This window comes from Macrobrachium rosenbergii, chromosome 27, assembly GCF_040412425.1.
Source record: "Macrobrachium rosenbergii isolate ZJJX-2024 chromosome 27, ASM4041242v1, whole genome shotgun sequence".
In the NCBI taxonomy this organism is placed as follows: Eukaryota; Metazoa; Arthropoda; class Malacostraca; order Decapoda; family Palaemonidae; genus Macrobrachium; species Macrobrachium rosenbergii.
The window spans coordinates 33,909,855-33,933,947 of NC_089767.1; the positions used below are offsets into that span (position 1 = coordinate 33,909,855).

At 34.3% G+C, this 24,093-nt stretch overlaps 2 protein-coding genes across 6 annotated transcripts; one reads left to right on the top strand and one right to left on the bottom strand.

Moving 5' to 3' along the window:
• Window positions 1–1,340: 1,340 nt before the first annotated feature.
• Aprt (adenine phosphoribosyltransferase) lies at window positions 1,341–15,605 on the top strand. Of its 5 annotated transcripts, none has more exons than XM_067129335.1 (5): window positions 1,341–1,532; window positions 8,397–8,495; window positions 10,606–10,843; window positions 13,091–13,169; window positions 13,595–15,605. In XM_067129335.1, the coding sequence occupies exons 2-5, from the start codon at window positions 8,416–8,418 to the stop codon at window positions 13,729–13,731; spliced, it is 534 nt and encodes a 177-aa protein (XP_066985436.1). In that variant the 5' UTR covers window positions 1,341–1,532; window positions 8,397–8,415; the 3' UTR covers window positions 13,732–15,605. The 5 variants fall into 5 exon arrangements, with proteins under 5 accessions (XP_066985436.1, XP_066985434.1, XP_066985433.1 ...); XM_067129333.1 differs by lacking the exon at window positions 1,341–1,532 and adding an exon at window positions 4,666–4,916; XM_067129332.1 differs by lacking the exon at window positions 1,341–1,532 and adding an exon at window positions 5,283–5,570.
• mTerf3 (mitochondrial transcription termination factor 3) lies at window positions 15,049–24,093 on the bottom strand. Its single transcript, XM_067129331.1, has 7 exons — window positions 23,911–24,093; window positions 20,113–20,430; window positions 19,186–19,305; window positions 18,366–18,548; window positions 18,050–18,173; window positions 16,195–16,285; window positions 15,049–15,391 (listed from the first exon to the last, which is right to left on the bottom strand). The coding sequence occupies exons 2-7, from the start codon at window positions 20,421–20,423 to the stop codon at window positions 15,114–15,116; spliced, it is 1,107 nt and encodes a 368-aa protein (XP_066985432.1). The 5' UTR covers window positions 20,424–20,430; window positions 23,911–24,093; the 3' UTR covers window positions 15,049–15,113.

The following is a 24,093-nucleotide window of genomic DNA, read 5'->3' on the forward strand; positions in this document are numbered from 1 at the left end:
TATTGATTCATTACTCGTGCTGTTTCGACTGTAATGTCACTTGTTTGAACTTTATATACATTTCTGTCATGCAGTAGCCGGCCACTGCAGTTCACGAAAACCTTTTTACCTGTTTTACATCCCTTCCAGGAACGATAGTTTAAACAAAGCACTCTAGAAGTTCCTGTAACTTCGTCTCAGCGTATGAGATCACTAATTTTTTTGGATTTCTAAACCTAGTAGAAAAATGGCGTCTTTCAGTGTTGCTAGTTGTGTATCACGTAATTGTAAAACCTTCCTTCCAGAGTTTTCAGACGGATGAAACCGTTGTAAAAACCAATTATAGGAAATGGATGTCGTTTCCTTCAGGAACAAGCCACATAAAGTGGCTTTTGTCAATGTGTATGCAGGCACAGCCATTAGACTCATGATTTGGGCAACCCTAAGACTATCAAGTAAAGGAATCTGTTTCTTACAAAACAAAATGTTCAAGAAAACTTGGTTTTGTTTTATTGTGTGTCTTCCTTTTTCATACGAGGATTTTATGTTAATTACTGTTTGTTTGGTTTTAGATGTTAGAGGATCAGTTTAATGAACTAAAATAGATGACATCAATGTAACTGATATTTGTGAACTAAATTATTTAAATAAACCATTACTGACTTAATTTTTTTATTTTATCATTATTTTTTCGGTAACAATGACAGCACAGTTCTCCCGATATTTTCATAAGCTTGGAAAACACGACATAATCACTTTTTAAGACTATTTTATTTTACAAGACTGAAATTTCAGAGTTATTTATTTTTGCTGTAACAGTATTTCATAATACTGACTTGTCCACACTCATTTTTTTAGTTTTCTTTTTCCTGAATAAATTTCATAACATGTCTAATTGAAATAAGCCTTAGTTAATAACAAAATTACTAATTTAAGTTTAAAGGAATTAAGAGTTCAAGAAATATTAGCAGTCAGAGCACAACAGCTCCAAGTAACGGTTTTATTTTTAAAGTTCTAATTTACGAAATAAAATGCCCATTTTCTATATTAGCATTATTTTCAACTATGGTAATGACTCGTTATAAAGTTATTGCACTACAGAAAATACACTTATCAAGCTTAGTTTATGATACCTTTCAGAAAAAATTACAAAACCAGTGTACGAACACAAAAAACCTAAAATAGTTAATTATTTTTCATTATATATACATAGATATATGTATAAAGATGGTAAGTCTTTAAAAAAGAATTCTTAAAAGTGAACACAATACATTTTTAAATGCAAATAAACCCTTCAACGGATTACGCACGCTCTGCACGACTAGGAATCTTCAATAAAAAAGGCAAGAAGATATCTCAACGCTGTCGTCCTTGTTGTCATTGCAATGGTAGACGTGAAAGAGATAGACCGTCTTATTACAGATGTTAACACCACCAAGCAAGTTCCTGCGAATTGAATGTGAAATATGGTATCAAATATATACCGTGAACTCAGTATTGGTGCAAAGTTAAGTGCTAGTAGAAGATGGAACGTGGGTCTGCAGAAGGCATTTGTAAGTTCACCATTTAACATGTGGATTGGCAGTGAACATTCATTATTTTAATGTTTAGTTTTCATAGGCTACTGAAGTTTAGTTTTCCAGCGTTTTACATTTAATTTGTTATTCTGACAGCTGATGTCTGAAGCACATTTTTTTCATCAATTCATAGACTTAATGATGCAAAAAAAAAAAAAAACTTACATTATATATTTCTGGTTTAAGGAAAAAATGTTATAGTTTGATTCCAGAGCTATGCTTAACCTCACACGAAATACAAATTAAGCAACCGGGAAAAATGTATTGTATTTCGTGTTGAAAATGCTATATATATATATATATATATATATATATATATATATATATATATATATATATATAAATATATATATATATATATATATATATGCAAAGACGAATTCAACTTTTAATAGTAGTTTTGAGGGAATAGCCTATGGTAGCCTTAAATCCAACCTGAAATAAGTACAAATAAACTTTAACTTAAACACTGTGCCTGATCGTAGGCTAGACCCAGTACATCCAAAACTAACCTAGCATCCCCATAGCAGCTTACATAGGATCCAAGTTTAGAAACAGTGGCGCTCCTTAGCGGGGAGGGGAACTGTTTGAAATCGCCCCCTGGGCCCCAAAATGCGAAATTTAACCATTGCTGCTATGACAGGACAAGCTAAATTTCTGAAATTTGCGTTTGCGAGTGCCTTTAAAACGATCCTACAATTGCTCATAGTCTAAAAATTTACTCATATTCTAAAAATTTCGCTCGCCTCCCACCCCATAAGGGGCCCCAAATGGGACTATGGGCCCCGGCCCCAAAATGTCTAGGGACGCCCCTGTTTAGTAACACCTATTTTTCGTCCAGTAATGTAGTGAAATGTTTACAACAAAGGGTTAGGATAAGGGATGATTCCTTTATATACCTAGGTAATAGAGGGCATACACTTATTAAATACATGTACCCTAGTTACGTTTCAGCTCAATACTGTACAGTACATCTGATCCCGGGAAACACAATAAATACTTGAATTTATAATATATAAGTATTTAGGCTTTGTCCGAATTTGCCATTAAGCAAATATTTTAGCAAGTAGATTCTTATAATCAAAAGCAACTTAGAACCATTTCAAACAACGCATTCCATGAACAAAGTATGTAGGTAATATATACGAACCTTCAAATTTTCCCCATAAACCTAGTCCCATAGACTTCTCATAAATGCTTGTTTTTTATAATCCAAGCCAAGTCAAAGTTCTCAGCAAGATAATACACCATACTTAGGTTAACGTATACCTAATGCTTCGTATAAAATTAATCTAGGCCTTTTTTTTATAGTTTCCTATCCACTTAAAAGGGAGCCGACATTTTAAAAATATTTACCAATGCACTGTTTACGTTCGACTGAAAAAACAAACAAAATACTTTTCAAAATATTTCAAGTGGTTTTTTGGGGGGTTTTCGATATTTCTAATCTTCACTGATAACATGATTTTAGGAAATTAAGAAAAAAAATAACAGGATAAAGGAAGTTACTTTTATTAGAGGCTCGGAGTGAATCAGAGAGCAGTATTGTTAGCGAGACGTGGAGCAGAACTCAGGGACATAGCTCTATTGATTAGTTTATTAGTCTCTCTCTCTCTCTCTCTCTCTCTCTCTCTCTCTCTCTCTCTCTCTCTCTCTCTCTCTCAGTGTTTGAACAAATATAGTCTATCGCTGCCAGAGCTGATTACCCCAGAGCTGGCCCAAAGATAATGATGATAATGCAACATGATTAGTGTGTTTAATGCACAGAAATACTTACAGTAATTCTTGGTTCCTAGTCATCTTCTAAACAGAATCTCTTATCTGCAATACCGCTTTTATTAGTTTTTCCATTAACCCGAACCCTATACTACTGCTAATCAATGTGTTTGGCTCGAAATTTAAAAGCAGTAGAAACTGTAGCAGTAGTAGTAGTACGGTATGTAACGGCTCATGTATTAAGCAAGCTTTCGGTTCAGTAGTAGAGTTCTGCCATAGTTATCGTTCTTAGTATTAGCCCGAGAGAATACCGTAGGAGAATATTATCCTTAACCTAGGTGTACCTTATGTTCAGGTGTTTCATTAAGGAAGTGATAAACCACGATTTTATTTTAAATGGGTTTCGGTATAGAAGGTTAAAATTCTAGGACAAGATTGAGGAACTGACAAGTCTGGATCCAAAATATATGGTAATGATTATCAATTCGTGGAGTAAGGTGAGGAAATTATTGAGATTTCTAAGAAACTGAAGGGGAATAATAATCACAATTTGCACAAAAGAATGTAGTCGACAGTAAAACCAGTTAACTAAGAAAATAAGTATAGAAAAGAAAGGAAAGTATGAGCACTTAGGCCCATACATATGTATACTGAGGTGGGAAAACGAAAGGAATATTTGAAATAAGAAAAGATTGAGGTATGCAGTATAAAAAGGATGTGGAAAGTTTAGAAATAGCTTGGCTTAAAAGTAAAAGTGTATAAAATGCATTTGATGGAGACGAAATACCATAGAATATAAAATTTGAAAATAGGAACGTCTAACATACCAAAACTCATAGTGTTCAAGTGTCAGACTCAGAAGAGTGATAACATCAATATCTTCTTATTACTGCAGTCGACGTCTGTGTACATAACGTCATCCACATACATCAAAACTTCTTTATTAAAATGTTACGTCATTGTTGCTGCTCTCCTGCGGGTAGTAGTTGCTTTGTTTGCAACGATTAAGCATATTTTTATCCCATATATTTCGTTCTGCTTGTAAATTGACATGGCATCGCTTCTCCCTATCATATTTCCCTAATTTTCGTACGAACTCTTTTAGGCATAGGTTACGAAAACATGTGTGTGCATCCCCAAACAATGTACCAATGGAAGTCTCTTAACATGTTATAAAAAATGAGTGTCTCCATGTATGACCTACAACTATTATAGTTTTGTTTACATCTTTCGATTTTCCCAGTGATAATATTTCTCTCTCATTCATCCCATTCGTTTTGTATTTTAATTTTCTCTATGTCGTTTATCGTTGCTTTCATGTTATTGTTCGTGTGTTCACGTTTAAGAGACAAATCTCCCACTGACATTTAAGAAGAGGAAGAGACTGTATGTTATGCAACGACTTGAATATGCTATAGGCTGCTAAATCCGTCATGTTATCAGCATTTATTCTTTTGCCTCATTACTCGTAATTATGCACATTATTTATAATCACCTTTTAATTTTTGTCCTTTATAACGTCTTATATAACTTATAACATAAACGAAAATGGTGAATATTCATAAATAAAATATAGTTTATTCAAGGAATGCACGCTGATAATGTGAATCGGAGGCCACATTGAAGTCTACGTAGCTGAAGCAGGTACGGTTAATGGCCCGTTAAAAGTTTAATAGACAATTGAAAAGCTTTTTGAAACAATAGAATATATATAAAAGTAAATAATACTGTTCCACGGCATCATAACAGCATATATTAAGGCAAGGGAAATTGTTTGCATGACAAAACAAGTAACCATTGTGACTACTTTTTGGGAAAGAGTATGGCGGATATATATGTACTGTAGGAAGTAAAAAATTATATAAAAGTAAAAGACCTCACCAAAACGAAATCTCAAAATGGAAATAGAAGATGAAATTGCAAGGGAAAGTGATAAGCATATAGAAGGTAAAATAAATGAGTAAGTTGAGGCTAACTCATGGTGAGGGTACAAAGAAGTATATAAATGAATTGGGTACAAGCAGCATTCATGATTGATGATGAAGGTCAGACTATATACATATTCTAGAACTAAACTGTAATCATAAGAGGGAAGATAAACGTGAATTATAAATAATTTTGGGGACGAGGAAACAACGGAACCTGGGGAAGAAGAGGAAGAGGAAACGTGACGCACTGTATTTTAAGTTGGGAAAATGAAGAGAAATAGCGTAAAGAAGTAAACAGAATGAACCATAAACCCAACAAAGAAAGCGGCAAGATTTATAATAAAATCGGAATAATAAATACAGGATAAAGGTAAATAACCAGAAATAAGTACAGTATTAAACTAATAGTAAATGAGAAATAGGCTAACTTCTCGTGCGTAAGACCGGCCGAGGAAATCTAGACCTACGCAATTTCAGTTTTTATTTAATCTTTATTTATTTCATTCATATATATATACTATTGAAAGATGTATGACAGAAAAGGCTAATTATCCTTATAAAGCTTCAGACATTGCGATGTAGTTATCAACTGAACCATGAAACGAGAACAATACACGGTCACTCGGCCGTATAGCTTAGGCTAGCTTCAACAACTGAGCCCACCGTCATTGTCAGAAGTCCATAGACTCGTTTATACATAAGTAAGAACAACATTATTTTAAGTAATAATAGACCTACACTAAGCACTTTAAGTAAGTAGACTTTGGTATGTTTATCGAGGCTCTCGAGTAGTTTATAGGCTTAGTCGTAGCCCCCCTTTTGATGATGTTACCCTGAATTAGTGGGCGATCTGGTGCATACCAGAGCGACTGGTAGCCTGTCTTAGGTTAAGCCTAGTTTTGTGTTGTAGCCTATAGGCCTAGATTAATATAGGTTGCATTGTTTTCTTATAAAATTACTCAGGTTAGGCCTAATAGCCTCCCCCTAGTAGTCTACCTAAGGGGACTTATGTGGGTAGCAAGGATTAGAAGTTGGGGGTTGCCCTAAAGCAAGAGCACTTGTTAATAAAATGAATAATTCATGTGTATCAATGGTAACAATCATGAAACAATTTCCTATCCCAAAGTACTAAAACAGTACTAACCTAGCTTAGGGTGTCGGGCTGTAACCTGATCAGGCTCGGCCCCTTCCGCTGGAAACCATAAATGTGACACAGTAAGATACTTGGACGAATCCTCACCTAACCTAACCTAAGGTGCTTGGTTCTTACCTGGTCATCTCTTAGACCCCCATCCGAACTTGACGTAGAGTGCCTAAAGTATAATTAAAATATAGTGTGTAAACTTATCTTGCCTGTAACCTTGCGCATTGGGTTCCGACTGGCAAGGGACACCCCAGTTGCCCCCTCAGCATTCCATAAAGCACATTCCATGCCACAAGATTTGGTGTTATATTCTAAAAGATGCACGTACCCTCTTGCCCCATTCCCTGTCTTGGTAATTGCCTCTTGGAGCCAAGGTTTCTTTTGCAGATGAGAGGCACTTACCAGTGGAAAGGATTGTTTTACTTCAGGTCATAAGTTACAGTAACATCTTAGCTCAACAGATGCATTGGGGGTCTGGCTTCTTTGATAAGTAACGAAGTCTGTTATGTAGCCAAGGCCCAATATCATAGCCTGTACTAGAATATTTTTAAAATATCTTACAGCCAACAGCAATTCCATGTAGTTTCAAATCTAAGCTAACTTGAATTTTACACTAAACGTTCATTTTAAGAGGTTTATCTAAAAATGTTTCCTCTACATTGTTAGCATGGGAAAGATAAATTATAATATGGTAGCAGATAAGCACAGAAGTGTGCTAAGTTGAAGTACATTAGATCTCTGTTAACAACTTTTTACAAACAAGGCAGCTATTGTTAAACTGAAAAAGTTGTCATAAAAACTTGGAGGAGGCAGAAAATGTATTGTTCTTTAGCATGAGAATTCATGAGGTTTGGTTTAAAAAAAGTTGAAAATATGTAAATATTACTGAACAGAAAATTTAAAAACTCTGTAAGCGCTCATGAGTTGAAAGTGTCTGTTGTCCTACAGACTAAAAATGGGCTTGTATAGCCTAAAGATGTAATTCTTTATACAGTATTTGCATTGGTAAATACCTAACCTATTATTCACTCTCCCCCCCCCACAACCATATCCCATATGAAAAAAATATCAAAATGACTGTTATTCAACATTTTCTTTTATTAAATCTCAAAGTCACAGTAATACCCTACAAACTATTTGAATAACGTTTTCTTTTATTAAATCTCAAAGTCACAGTAATACCCTACAAACTATTTTTTTATTTGGAACCCTAAATGTAAGTGTTCCTACAGAAATACAAATCATGTTGGAGTATTCCTCAGTGAAGGCAGGAAACAGTCACTGAGACTCCTGCTCAGTTGCCGCAGGCACACATTTTTTCCTTCAGCCATGGTCAGATTGAGATGTCTTGCTGCTTTATGACTTACCATCAAGTTTAAACTTTTCATCTTTTTATGCAACGTGGATTTTAACGAGAAGTGAACAACAAATGAGGTAGAAAACATAAGCAGGTGTTTTTCAAGAAGAATTACCCTAGTTGAGTAGTTAAAAAGAAGACCATCATCATCAATGTTTTATGTCAGATTTCTTCCTCTATGGGGTTACAATGGACATGAGTCTTTTCCAGACTTGTTTTTGCACTTTCTGGCTGAATTCTCACCAGTTGTAGGTCTTCATCGATACCCAGGCCTTGCACACGAAATAAACACCAAATTAAAAAGAGAAAAAAAAAAAAATGAAGTGAAAGCAAAGTATTCAGCTTATATTACCAAGCTAAATATTGAATGGAGTGGTGAAGTAGATTCCTGCCTAATGTAAGGGGTTATTTCACTCCACTGAAAATTAGCAGGTTGTCATCCACTTTTGAATGAATATTAAAGCTTTACAAGATTGATTAAGTACTTGAGAATAATTTTTTTGAGTAAATGTAAAGGCAGATCATTGTGAAGGGGTAGAGGTATGCTAATTATTTATATTACAGTATAAAGATTATTCCTGGTGGATAAAAATTTCTTCTGTCTAGTTGATAAATAAATGAGAAAATTGTGTTGTTTCTTTTCAAGATAACATGTCTTTATGAAAATTATAATCAGTTTAATTTGTACATTGTAGTTATTTTCTGGTCGTCAACATGTCAGATGAAAGGATCGAGACCATCAGAGACAAGATTGGAACGTACCCAGATTTTCCTAAACCAGGAATACTCTTCAGGTATGTTTGTGCAGAGAATTCTGTGAGTTTCAGCTGTTCCATATTTGAATTCTACTTGTTCTCCTGAGTGTGTAACTACTTCTGTATAGAAGGAAATTAGAGGTTAAGTGGCTTTAAGCAGTTTTTTCAAGTACTTCACATCTTGGATTGCAATTCACAATTAATAATTTAGGCTTTTAGTGGCTTGTTTGCTTTGGCTTTGGAAGTTTTAGTGGGTATGTTTGTAATGGTATCTAATTTAGTATATATTTCAGTCTTCCAAGGTGGTATGTCATTTATGGGACTGTAAGAAAGAAAAATGTATGCTGTTGCTAATTGTTGCCTTTTTTTATTTGCTGAAAATCTGTGCTGGGTTTCCTTTGTGATGATTAGAGAAGGAAATACTGTACTGCATGTCTAGATTACTGTGCATTGTTCCAAAGCAAACACTGAATATCTAAACAAGCCTAAATGTTTGGAAAATGCTTGAGGGACTGTGCAGCTGCAGAAAGCTAAATTAAAGCAGCCACCCTAAAAGAATGGCTTAATCATTAAAGCAAATGATTGTGGAGGCAGCAATGTAGATATCGTAAGAAAAGTAAAAAAAATGAATAAAAGTAAAGTAATAAAAGGTGTGATGCCGACACAATGCCGATGAGTAAAAGAACCTGAGATGAGATTCATTCCTAAGGATGTGAGTTTAGCTTTGGCTTTTAAGATTGCCTTCAATTGTGTCAGCTACTTTTCCAGACACTTGCCCCCAAAAAAAAAAAAAAAAAAAAAAAAAAATTAGCATCTAGGCATTCAGGTCACTTCTGTCACAGGAATAGCTCATTGCAAGAGTCTGCTTAGACCTGTTGATGATGCTCTCCAGAACTTAAGGTCTCACATTTCCGTAAGTTGATATTTGCTCATTTTTGGTGCTTTGGCCTATATTAGTCATTTGTTCATTATGGGAATGGTTTTGCTTGAATAGTGCAACCGCTTTAAGTTTTAGAGAAATGAATAAGTGCAGTTTATTTGAACTTTCCCTGTAGAGTGTCTTAAACTCACTGCTGCTGCTGCTGCTTAGTGCAAGTCTTATATATTTTTTTTTTGAACACCCCTTTTGTTCCCCTGTTCTTATTTTTTTGAATTAATCCTTTTTAATAACAACTTGGGACTAGTATTTAAACTGAATTATGATGGATAGCTTAGCTGCTCATGAATGCTATGCTTGGCGCCTGTCTTTGGTACAGTAATACTTAATCTCAAGTTTTTAATGCGTTGCAAGACTCGCAGCAAATTGAAGAATAACTTGAATCACTAAACCCTTTAAAAATAACCTAGACGCCTTCTAAACACCTATAAGCACTCCCATAACAGCAACAAGTTACTTACAGCACTCCTGTGTGACGAAAAAATGCTCACTGCATGACAAATTTGTTAAAAGCAGAAGTAAGGAAACCAGTCAGAAATTGATGAAAAAATTAATACAGTAATTATGAAGGAAATGAGTACTGTGTAGAAATCAGACACTATAGGAGGAAAAACAAAAGGTACACTTGGCAAAACAGACAAAGAAGAAGAAGGATTGTTTTTACTGACACCAGAGGTACTGAGTGCCCCATACGCATAGCTGACCAGAGGGAAGCGTGCGTCAATATGCAGTCAAAACTTACGGGGTTGTGATAAAAAAGTGGTGGTCTTTTAAATAAAAAGGATAGTGTTATAATAACAGGGTGTCTCTTGGAATATCTGTCAGGGTCATCTGTTCAGTGTCTCATTAAAATGTTAATAATAAAGAAAATTGATGCGAGTTAAATCCATTTCTGACTTTATTCTACAGACAAATTTTAGTGAGTACTCTGAGTGAAAATTACAAAATACTTTTTAATGAGTGAAGACATCACAACCCTTGCAGCATAGGAGAATGCAGAAAACTGTACACAGTTGTTTTGACTAGTGTGTAATATTCTCTCAGTACACATAGAAACATTAAATTGGTTCCCATGACTCCTTCAAAGACTAGTGAAACAATTCATAGTAAAGTACAGTACATGTAGGTCTGTTTATCAGATAACTGTGGTGAATTGTAGGAGTTCCTTTAAATGCAAGAGTTTATAGTGTTTATATGGCATTCTTTTTGCAGGGACATATTTTCTGTTTTGTCCGACCCACCTTCCTTTGGGGTCTTGATAAAACTTATGGAAGAAAGAGTTAAGAAACTATGCCCTGAGGTAGATGTTATCATGGGTCTAGAGTCGCGAGGCTTTGTACTTGGTGCTCCCTTAGCGCTAACACTTAACAAACCTTTCGTGCCTATGCGAAAGAAAGGGAAGCTGCCTGGGAAGTTGAAGCAAGTTTCATACACTTTGGAGTACGGAACGGTCAGTACACTCTCTGCATGTGGTACACTTTCAATATTAAGGTTTGACTTTTAAGGTTATGATTTTTATAAACAGAAACTTATCTGACATGAAAAGGTAAGATTCATTTGATCAGAATATCAAATTTAGGCATTATTCCACTCTTTACAGTATTTAATATACGGAACTTGTAATGAATTACTATAGCTAACAGTTCTGTAGGAATTGGTCTGCTGAAATATGAAATTAATAACCAAAATTGGACACAGAAGTATAATAGTATTGTAATTAATTTTAAATTTTGCTAAAAAATTTATTGATTCTCTAAATTTCCCAAAATTAATTCATGGTCAAGATTTAATGCCAATTTGCCCTTTAAATTATCATTCAGATACTCAAAAAATTTGTGAAATTGCATTTAATTATACTGAAATTGTCAAGAATGTAAATGCTAGAGATTAGTGGATATACCTTGTTCATGTGAGATATAAGGGATTAAAGATGGCTTTCATAAACACATAACAGGTACTTGAGATATTCTTAATGATGATGCTCATATTAACCTTACTAGTATTTTTAAACTTTGCTGTAAATTCAGGTCCCTACCAAAACATAATATAACTAAGATGATCACCAAATCTTTAGTTCCATTTCTTTTGCTACAAGGCCTTGTCAGATTAATTAAAAACCACATAAGGCCTTCGCTGTAACTAGTTCTAAACCCTTTGCAGCAAATAGAGGAATTTGTGTCATATGTATTGTCTTGCATTTGTAACATCTTGCTTGTTTATGCTCATTCACAAATTTACCTAAGTCAAGCAGTTAACTGAAAGTAGATATTTTTCTTCCTTGTTATGCAGTATTATTTACTGTAATTTTTGAGGAGGGTCTTTTAAGCTATTAAATTCATTAGTGTATGCAATAATGGCTGTAGGTACAATAAATTATGAACCACAATATGGTACTTGATTAAATTGCTTAATCTGTGATAACTATACATATGTTTACTAATGTTATATTGGATAATTCTGACACAACTAAGGGGAAATTCTGAGGCTTTAAAAGTATATTGTTTCTCAGTTGTAATGTGATACATATATTACTTATAATATATATGTTATGTATTTCTCGTATTATCCTGGCTTGGGCATTTCTTCAGCAGAGGGATGACAAAATCATATTAGCCATGCATACACACATTAGAATGAAACAGAATGGACTACTGCACTATTTAGTAATAAACATGATAAAATTCAAGGGCTTTTTATGAAACAGCTATGCCAGAGGTTTAAAGAAAATGGATGAAGCTGTATGTGGTATACATGGACCTAGAAAACTTGTGTTAGAAATGATAGAGATTGAGGGTGATGAGGATTTGTTATAAAAGATAAAGAAATATGTTAATGTTAAATGCAGTCAAGGGTATAGTTCATTTGTGTGAATTCTTACAAAATCAGATACCCACCATTTTCATGTCTTAGCCCTGTAGGCATTACGTAAGGTTCGTTGCAGTGTCCCTTTGCCCCCTAGCTGCAAACCCTTTCATTCCTTTATCTGCACCCCATTCATATTATCTTTCTTCCATCTTACTTTTCCACCCTCTACTATCAGTTGTTTCAGAGTGTGAGGGTTTCTTCCTGTTAACCCTTTAAAACTTTTTTACTCTCAATTTCCAATTCAGTGCTGAATGACCTCATAGGTCCCAGCGCTGAACTTTTGGCCCAGATGTATATTCCATGCCATTCCAATTTGCCTGAAGGTCATGGGCTAAGTTCTGCTAGCAATAAGGATTGCTTTTATTCCATTCATCCATCTTCTCTTGAGTCAAATACTCTACTTCTCTCACATATAGGCATTACATTATCACATCTGTTTTGCTTGTAACATGAATGTGTATGGTTTGAATGATGAAAGTTGTAATTGATAGGAAGGTAAGAAAGCCTGTGTTTTAATGACCTCTGTACTGTTGCCTTAATTGTTCCAGTCTTGAAGGTGGTGATAATCAGTTCACTGCAGCCTTCAAGAATGGAATTAGTTCATCCCAGAAGTTCAAGGTTATGTAAGACAGCAGTAGAGAAGAGTTCTCCAAAACAAGGAGATTATTATTTCCTTCAACCACTTGACAGTGAGGTTATTTCCACTGCCTTTGTCTAAATGGCACTGAAACCAGAATTAAGTAAATTACTTAAACTTCACATTATTTGGTTGGGATAAACCTCATTGATTAATAACACACTGTATTTTGACTTACTGTATACATGCTGGCAGGATGTGTTTGAAGCTCAAGAAGATGGCATTAAAAAGGGACAGATTGTTGTAATTGTGGATGACCTGTTGGCTACTGGAGGTAAGGGAATGTTATAAATATTTATTTTGCAATTTAGATGATACCTGGTTTTTAAGGTAAGAAGATGTCATACATATTTATTTTGCAATTTAGATGATACCTGGTTTTTTATTATATATGCATTTTATTTTTAGAGGGTAAGTGGTCTGTATATTATAAAGGTGCTCTGACATTGTAGTTTGGATTCTTGTTCAGCATCAATTAATTTATCCACAAATATGTTCGTAAGCCTGATTTATATATATCCACCGGCAAGTAAAATTTATAGGTGTAAAAAATAGAGTAACCAAGTGAATAAGACAGGCTTTTGGAATCTAAACTACTGCCACTCATTTAATTTCCAGAGAATTGTGACTCATTAAAGTGTTTTTGAATCAATTTCCAGAGAATTGTGACTCATTAAAGTGTTTTTGAATCCAACTTAGGGACAATGAGTGCAGCACATGAACTTGTGTCTTCTATGGGAGGAAAAGTAGCACTTTGTCTCGTCGTCATTGAACTGACCGAGTTGAAGGGGAGCGAGAAGGTCAACGCTCCTCTTGAGACAATTCTTAAGTATTAAGGACTTTTTGTTATGATGTCAGGTTGGATTGATTGCAATGTTCATGCAACAGGATCAGGTTTTGTTTGATGGTTTACATTCCATATTTTAATAATTTTTTAGTAATGGACTTTGAGCCTTGCACACTATTGATTTATGGTGCTAATAAGAATGTTGAAATATAGGTTTTAGAAACCTACACATATTCCGTGTAGTAGTTTGTTACATAGTCCGTGCGTAAATATACAACAGCAATAAAATTTTTATATACAAATCTGTGATAGCAAATGTATTGACACAACACATTCCTAGTTAATCTAACAGTAAATAGCAAGGTTTTTGTTTATATTTTGTAAGACACTATGGTTTTAATTATGAATTACAGCATTATACTATTTAATTGATGTTATTACTTACTTTTAACAAGAAGGATTTGATGATTAAGAATTATTTGGTATCCTAATTAGCAAGGTCACTGATGTCTTAAGGTTATATAGCAGGAGGTAAAGCAGCAGTTTCATCACAGTAAGCTCTGTGGACTACCTTTACAAGGTTAGACATTCGACTTATCTTTCCCTTTATCTTTTACCCCATTTGGTGTATTCCTTTGTGGCTATCCAACTTTTTCAACTGTGTCTTCATCTTCAGGTTTAACCTTGTATTTTAACTGAATTGTCTTGGGTGTAGACTCAGTAGTAGACATATGGCTCAGTTGATTGTTTAACCACCTATTCATAGGAAGAAATAATTTTTGTGTATTTGCCATTACGATTCCCTTAGTGATTCTTCTCTCAGCTGCTTACTGAATGCTCAACATGACTGTCCAGATGCAGCTTGCCTTATTTCTGTCTGTCTTTTAAAATTGGTGTCCACCAGTTACTAATGACATGGCCTGTGTATGATGACTGTTGGTTAATTCTTTTTGGGCTCTGTGCTTGGAGCTGCTGAACATTCACTGCTGCTTTTAATTTAAGTGTATGGATTGCTGCTGTAATTTTTTCTCGTGTGTGTATGCAGAGCCTTTTTGATCACACACTCAAGTGTGACTATAGACATGCATGAGGCATGTCTGGCACAGCTAACCGACCATCTGATGGTGATCTTTTCCTTTAAAATTGGGGATGAGGTATCTAACATTCATGAAATTGAGAACATAAGCTAATGTATTTATATATTGGCTTTCTAGTGAAACAAATTTAACTGTACTGTCAAAAGTTCTTCACTTTTGAAATATTGTGTTCTTTGAAGATTTGTTATTACTGTATATACCAACAACATAAATGTCAATTCATATACTTAGGAAAAGTTTTGTTTTGTATAACAGGTAATACTGACATATAAAAACTTCAATTTATTTTCTGGAATATTATACATATCATGGGCTACTTGAAATAGTACAAAAATCACAGAGTTTTCAAAAAGTTATTAAAATCTTTAACTGGAGTTTTTGCGATGTTAGTACAGAATTCAGCATCATCCCCAGCTACCAATGAATCAGGAGAAACGTAATTTGGTTTCGAAGGGTCAAACTGATCTCTGCCAATTAATTTCAAATATTTGTGACGCTCCTTAATCCTAAAATCTCTAGACATTAATACTTTGGGGAAATCGACTATCTGCGTATGAGTGAAGCCTATTTGATTGTGGATGTAATCAAAGCGACGCATGAGAGATACACCATCTGAAAATCAAAATAAACATTATGAACGCGGTCATATTCAATAATCAGTTCTCAAAGTTTACAAAGTTGTACTTAAATCTAAAACAAGAATATTCCTGTATGTATCTGCAGTCACATGAACAGTTCTAATTACACAAATATACTGATATGTAACGAAATCTGTAGTTTGGTTGTATGTACTGATTTAAAAAAGAAAAAAAGGAGGTACCTGAAATATTTTTAACAAAGCCTTACTATATTTTAGCATTTCTGGATAATTCTCTTCAAACTCAAACAAGCCACTCTCTGTACCTCTGTCATAGGAAATGAAATTTTTAAATCATATGTTTTTTTTTATACAAACCCATTACTTGTCATGTCTAATGCTGAGCAATCAGCACTCCCAGACATTCCATGTAATGCAAAAGAACACCTCCCAATGGCTGGTGCACAAATCTGAAACCCTGGAGGTCCTGTGCTGGAAAAGTTGTTCCCATGTGTTGTCTAGGTTTGCCCAAAAGTTTGAGGTTGGGAGGACAGCAAGGGCATAAACTAAAGGTTACGTATTGGAAAATAAAGTTGTGTAAAAAAATTCATTTAAAACAATTCTGATATGCATGAGTAGCTACTAGGAGAGAACATGACAAATATCTTCCTTTTCCTGGCCTTGAAGCCCATGCCAGACAGCAGGAATTAATCACGAATCATCATTCTCTGCTAACACCACACTTTTCCAGCTAGTGCAACTGATTATTTTAAGAGGTTTGAGGTTTGTATATTGTAGGACACCTCATTAAGTATACTATAGGATGACTAATACTTACGCAACATCCATAACTTTGGTTTACTGAGTAATAAACTCTTCATTTCATCAGTTGAAAATCCCATCTCCTCTAGGACAGAAAAATTTCTCTTCTGGAAAATGAAATAAATTAGTATATTATAAAATGAAATAAATTAGTATATTATAATAAATGCAGTTGTACATCCAAATAATTTAATAATCTTATAAGTTGAATAGTGGTTGAGTTAGCTAAACATTATATACATAATATAATACATTAACAAATATCCTTTGATGTAGAAAGCAAAGCTGATTGTTACTTAAAGGTATAAATTAAATACATGCTAAACAGTAACAAGAAAAATTAATAAAAATGTGTTTACGAGAGTTTAAAAACTCAATAAACAAAATTAAAAATGCAGTGAAGGTATTTAGACAAAAACAAACTTAAGCACTGTACATTTTTTAAGTATATACATACTGTCATTATTCTTAACTGATATACTGACCCCAAATATTTTCTACACAGTATAGCATACATATTGATAAAAATGTAATATTTACATAAAAATAAATATAATTTTATAAAATAGACTTCAGTACATTCTTGTTATGCTTTTAGTAAAGCTAGTATTCATTGATTATGTTAATACTACCCATTTGATTAAAGCTTTATTCACAATATAACATGTAATTTCCCTATATAAAAGAAGTTGTAATTGTTAATAGTATATCACTAAATGTATTCATAAACTGTCCATTTGATGAATGGATGGAAGACTAAATTAGGTCATAAAAGATAAAACTAATACTAAGCCAAATACCTATTCAGAATTAATTTTCACGATATAAAACCTGTTTAATACAAAGTGATCAGTTATATGGTCATGATGTCCTCAGACACAAATCTGAAGTATTCAAGATGCAAGAATTATAAATACAGTTGGAACTAGACATTTATGAAAATTTGGCTATGAAGCCAAGCACAAGCCATTCAGTGCTTAAGACAAGAAAAAATAGGAAGTTGGAGTGGTTGGACAGCAATAAGGAAGAAAGCGGGAACAGAGGTAAAGTTAAAAGGCTAAAGGGACACTGCAGACAACCTTTACTAAAGCCTACCATGCACCTTGTGAGGTGCACTGACAGTACTACCTCCTATAGGGGAGGGAACTACCCAGCTCATTCTATCTGTTACAGCCATTCCCATGGTTACAAACAGTATCCATAACCAAAACCTAATAACCTTAAAAACCTCAGCTGTTCTCTAAATATATATCAGTGGCTTACAAAGATTTTTTATTTTCACTTTCACTGGAAAAAATCTGCCAAAACTTGATCCTTTCTGAAATACAAGCTGAAACATATTCCATCATTCACAGGTTTAGTCCTACTGTGCGTGAAATATCAATGTAATTAGTATAAATACGATTAGTTTGAAGCTATAAAAGTGATCTCTAGTATCAATTTGGAAGAAGTGCCATTACTGTACTGTATTGACTTTTATAATAGTTTATTGTAATTTGACCATTATTTTATAACATTCACCTCTAGAATAAGAAAGTCTGTTCTTTTCTCTAAGCTTCCTATCCATACCTGTTTAAATGGTAAATTTTTTTCTAGTAAGCAAGCCTGATTGAGCTGATATCCTGCCATAGTATCTTCAGCAAAAGAGATGAAGAAAACAGATTTATGTACATACAAGGACCTCAGTACAATCAGATTTCACCGTCAATCACAAGAGATGAAGAAAACAGATTTATATATATACAAGGACCTCAATACAATCAGATTTCATCATCAATCACATTCTTTATTAATGTAAACTATTAAGTTAAATTACCTTTTTGAGTTTCCTACAACCAAACCTTCAACCCTGTACACCTTAATTTCCTTACCTTGATGAGATTCAAGTCATGGGTGATCAACTTGGGTTGTTTAGTAGCAAGAAGTCTTACTTCAGCGTTAGTAAGCTTAAACGTTCGTTGAAAAAATCCCAATTTGCTATCAATTTCTACAGTGCTGCAAGGAATGAAAAGTCAGTTCAACATCTAAGTAGAGATGTCTCAGGGAACATAGCATGACTCAAAACATACTTTCTATATAAAAAATAAACATTTCTACATATTCATACAATACATGAAAGAATGTAGTAACAAACCAATACAGTATCATATCTCTGTAAATTACTAAAGTATTAATCGATAACCATACCTGTGCAAGAGCCATTTTGGGTTGTGCATTACTATTCTCGAGATCTGTGACTCTTGAAACTTTTTTGAAATAAGGTAATTGATTCGTACTTGTAGATCGTCAATACTTTCTCTAAATATATGAGGATTAAGACTCAGCCATCTTCCCAAATCGTCAGCAACCACACCCACGTCGTTAAGAAATCTGTTGATAAAACATGCATGCATACAGTATACACAATTACAGTTAGTTTATAAAATCAGCATATCTTCAAAGTTCTGTCCCCAATGACCAAAAACTAAGATATATATCATATTAATAAACACCTTATAAATATCATCTAATTTTAAAAATACTTCACAAATATTTTTACATATGTTTACATACATATTCATCTTCCTGGCTACCATTTACCCTTATATTACTCTTGCTAGCATTCACTTTTTTATCTATTCTGATTTTATATATACTTTTTTAAAACAGTTTTTCATTGTTCCATAAGTCATGCAACCAATACAATTTAAATCTGAGCTATGTAAAAACAGATAAGATTTAGCCTTTACCTCCATGCATAATAATCCAACATCATCCATCTCTTCAAAACCTTTCAGACTCCTTAGGATTCTATTCATAATTTATGGTAAAACACTGTAAATCTTAATCAGATGTAATAAATGATTTTGCAATTGTTAAAGTTGTCAAAATTTAAAACATTTGAAGGAACAATAAATAACATATAATACATGAATGATCTGCTATGAACTGCTACAGAAAACCCTACACATGGACAAGTGTACTAATAGGAAGCAATAAACAATTACATACTGTAGATAAAACTTACATTATATGCTGCTTCAAGTCCTCAAAATCTTGTTTAAGAATGTATGTGCTGAATTCTTGATCTCTTTCCCACCTGGTCAAATTGACACCAAGTTTTACCATTTGCTGCAGAGTATGTGACCTAGAAAATAATAGATCTTTAATGAACACTGAAAGCTACAGACCAAAAGATTAAATTTGATCCAACACCTCATTAGTTTATATAGGCCTAAGTAGCATTTACACAGGAATGACAGAGTGAGGACCTTGTGAGCCTAAATGAACACCTGGAGTAAAGATTAAGAGAACAAGTTCTGAGGACCAACAAGAAATCATGAAATGGACAGAAACCTTGTTAGTGAAGCCTTGAGCTGTGCTTTTTGGACTTTCAAACAGACTGCTTCCCCTCCACCCTTTTTTTTATTTTTTTTCAAGGACTGAAAACACTTGGCCTGCTGCTTCTACATGGCCAACAAAGAGGACATTACAATATTTGAGTCAAAAAGCACAAGTGAACCTCAAAGAGGCTGGTAACAATTTTCAAGGGATGGCATATAAAAAATTTCCATTACAAGTCAGAGGCTGAAACAGTCCTAATTTCAAGACCTGTACTTCACCTAGTTTATTATACACCTTGTCTAAATCATTTATTCTCCTGAACTATACTCACACCACTGACTGGGAACAGGTGGTTTCATAAAACTTTGATAACTGAACAAACCTAGTATACATGTAAAAAGAAATGCTGTAAGTGGTCTGTGAGATGTACTGTAAAGTTCCAACTACCTAGGAATGTTTCACAGCTCTTTTTATCACTGCTCCACGATTAAAACTGTAATTAAACAAGCATACAGATGTAATTAAAAACAAGTAGTCTAAACTTAACAAAAACAAACAAACAGAGAAGCATTCTATTTTAAAACTATCGTTTACAACAAAACCAACTCACTTATTTGCATATGCGGCTAAGTTGAAGGTTGGACGTATCTCAGGTGCAACATCAAATAACTCTTCTTCTTTGGCAATTGAAAGGGCATCATTTTTCTTCTTAATAGGCACAACTGCATCATAAATCTCTTCACTCTTTGGATGGCAATCAAGGGATGTATCATCTAATGGCCCTTGTAAAATCAATGCTTTTTCCTGATGTTGATCAGTGGCTGCGTTACCTGAAGAGTTTCTCTGTAGGAAAGTTACAGCAGGTCTCTGTATCAATGAAGACCTTAAAAGAGAACCCCCTCTTCTTAATATAAAGGTCATTGTAGATCTGTAAAGGATAAAAGGCAAGATTACTGTACATTTGCTTACACACCATATAGGCTAACTACTTGTAGTTTTAACAAAATGATTCATCATGAATGCTTCTCAACATAACTTTATGCTAACAAACATTACTGTCAACACAAGAAGCTTATGGGGAAGTGAATTAAAATAATGAAGTTTTTAAAAACTAATTTTTTTCTAAAATACTACTGTTAATATAACAATTTCTGCTCTCACTTATAGAAAGGTAATAATCCCTGTAAACTTGTGCTAAAAAAATTATAACATATGCTGACTAAGATATTCCCCAAACACATTCAACTGCTTTATTAATTTTTCTACTAATAATGTAGGAATGTTGTCTCAGAACTTAGAGTGAGGGCACTCCTTGTTGAAACTCAGGCTTATTTGCAAGGAAACATGTACACTGCATTTCCTAAAGATATGTACACTGCATTTTATAGAAGCCTCAACTGCAGAGGAAGGGCATAGCTTTTCCACTACCATACCAAATTATATTTGACAATGACCCAAAATACATTAGTACCGGAAGAAATTTTTCAAGAAATGAACTTGACATAATTCTGAAACTAAACTACCAAATGATGTAAGAAAGGCACTGAGGATACTGGAACTCTCTCTTCCCATCAGTAAGCAGAGCCTGGGTAGTACATCATGAATTATGCCCCTCACACTCAGATTGGTGGTCTCATATTTCAACAGTGTCTTTGCCTTCTTTTTACATTATTCCTGTAAAATTTGATCGTTTTTTAAAGTGAGCATCGCTGAAGGCCCAAAAATTAGTCTGTAAGAGTGGAGAAAGCCTGCATCATCATTTTGATACACGATGATGCTTTGGAAGATATTCCTGGGTATCAAAGGGGTAATACAATCCCTCAGAAAAATATGTGCAAAGTTTCTGTGTACAGTGATTGATGCAAAGTAGTGGTGATGAATTTACTGCATCAGATGAAACAAGCAACAATTGCGAAGAGAAACTGCTACAATGACCGTGAATGGAAGTCATAAATGTGTGAAACAGAACTATTTGAATGTCCTTCATGCCTATTTTGAAGGCTGGTCCATAAACTTACAGCCACCTCACTTTTGCAAAAAGAAATAAGAAAATATTTTCATGCAGCTACTCAAGGAGTACCTATCAATCAAAGTAGACCATAACAAAGAGAAGCACTAACAAATATGGCATAAAATCTTATTTTGAGTGAAGCTAACATAGTATGTCCAAGTCAGTGTGATGTGTCATGGAGTTTTGCAATCCTTTCTTGAAATTACAACGATTTGCTTGTAGTGCCACTTCAATAAAGACTACCCATGTCTTTATGGACAATTACTAAAATTCATGAGTTGTTACCCAAGAGCTATACAACAATGGAAAGCATCAGTGTTGCCAAAGTGTGGAGAATTAGTGAAATATATGGAGGAGATATGACTCTTAAGTAAATGAATGCTGAGCCGAGCCCCACACTCCGCAAGCATGATGAGGAGCTTACATCCACAGATTTTGTCCTAAATTTTTTTAATTGCATTTTTCAGATATAAAAACTTCTCAAGGTTATGTTGTTTTTCTTAATCACTTTGCAGATTTTCACCATTTCTAAACATGAACAGGTTGCTAATCTTCTATATAAAAGCTTCTAGAAAAAGTATAAAAGTTTTACAGACCACTTTTAACAGAATTAGAAACAATAAATATCAAACATATATAATTTCTATCACCAGAAATAAATTCCTCTAACTCTTCATCAGCAGTCCTCGGCCCATCGGTTTAACAAAGGGCTATGAAACATAAATATCAAACATAATACTGGGTCGGTTTACCATGTTGTTATGCTGCGTTGTAAACCGAAAAATTGTTGAAAATCATCAAAAATCCAAAGAAAACCGTACTTTTAATGCTTTTGTTGCATTGAAAACGATGTAAACTGCATTTTTATTGAATTTTTCATAAAAAAAAAAAAAATTTTGATTATTCTGCCGTTTTGGAGCCATATTTCTTCCATCGGATCGGCATCATAACCCCGGAATATACGTTGTAAACCAGGAAATAATTTCTGATGAATATATTTGAAAAGCGTCGTAACCTCGGAACGTTGTAAGCTGGAACTGTTGTAAACAGGGGACTGCCTGTACATCAGCCTCCTGATTAAACCCTGTTTACCTATCTCACTGGTTTATGAAATTTATCTTTCTTTCTTTCTTTAAATATTCAGCAGAAAACCCTTACAGACAGAATAGAAAAAATGCAAAATTAATTTAAAATTTACTCTGAAGTGAATATGAATTAAATAAAATATTAAATATGGTGAAGATTAGGTACACAATCACCGAGGCCAAATGATTTTTTTAGTGGATATAGCAAGAATTGTCTGACTCCCCTACACAATGGCAACTCTTAGGCTTGCAAGACAGACTTCAAAGGTGTTTCAAGAGTTTTCAATGAAACAGTACCTTATAATTCTTAACACTACTGGCAATAGTTTTTCCAGCACTCTAGAATTAAGCAAAGCAAAAATTACTATAGATTGCCATTGTATGGCAAACTAAAATTCAATGCATAACTAGTCACTTAAAAGCTGCTCTCACTGCCTTGGAGGCTGTTTTGATATATGGACCTGCACAGTTCTTCCTCGCTTTTGGAGAACAGTAAAACGGATGTTGAAGAACTGCTCCCATTGAATAAATAAGTAGTTCAGTAGAATGTTAGTCATCGTAGCACTGTTCACGGTAGAGGTCAAATTCCAAATGGATGAGAGTAGGACCAGATCACAGGGCAATACAGAAAATTAATTTTAACTGGCATGAACCACAGTGAAGGGTTATGACTGGGCTACTATGCATCTAGGGGGGACACAGCCATGACGCCCCCTCCCTCTGTCAGGTTAGGGCACGGCATCTAAGGTTAGGTTAGGTTAGATTAAGTCTGGTCAGGTCATTTCCTCTCTGAAATGCCTACTACAGAAATGTTCACTAGGCCTACAGTAGTCCTAACCCCTCACTCTGCATTCCCTCCCGTACTGCAACCATTCCCATTGAAGCCATATTTATACTAGCCCCATGGGAAAAAAATGTGAAAATCAGAATACAATAAATATCTTGGTAATAATAGATTTGTGGTAGATTTTACTACACATATTAAGGAGACATAAGAGTACAACATTAAAAACTCCACTATCGAGTTCGGGTATTAGGCTCAAATAAACCGATAATACCTATAGGCATAGTAGGTAGCAGTATCCGGGCACGAACGCGGAAACTCAAGGAATACAGTATGTATAACTATGCATGCTTTCCTTACTACGGATACTTGGGAGAATAATCAACAAGAAAATAACTCCATTATCGAGAACTGGTACGGTATTAAAGTAAGAAAAAAAAAAAAAAATAGACCGTTCCCCGAAGTACCAAAGTGCACAGGCTTAGACTTGGTTTTGACCTAGGTCCCGTTTATCTGCGGTTACCTTACCTGATTATCCTCCTTAATCGTCGCTCACACGAAGATCTGAAGCAGCCAGGGATGCTGCCTTCTGAATATTAACGGCAATATGTCTTTCCTTCATTTATAACAACATAATCGAAGTGTGAAATAAATCGTGGTAATTACTCCATACTGGTCACTGGTGTTGCATAGTAGTATTACTACGAAGGC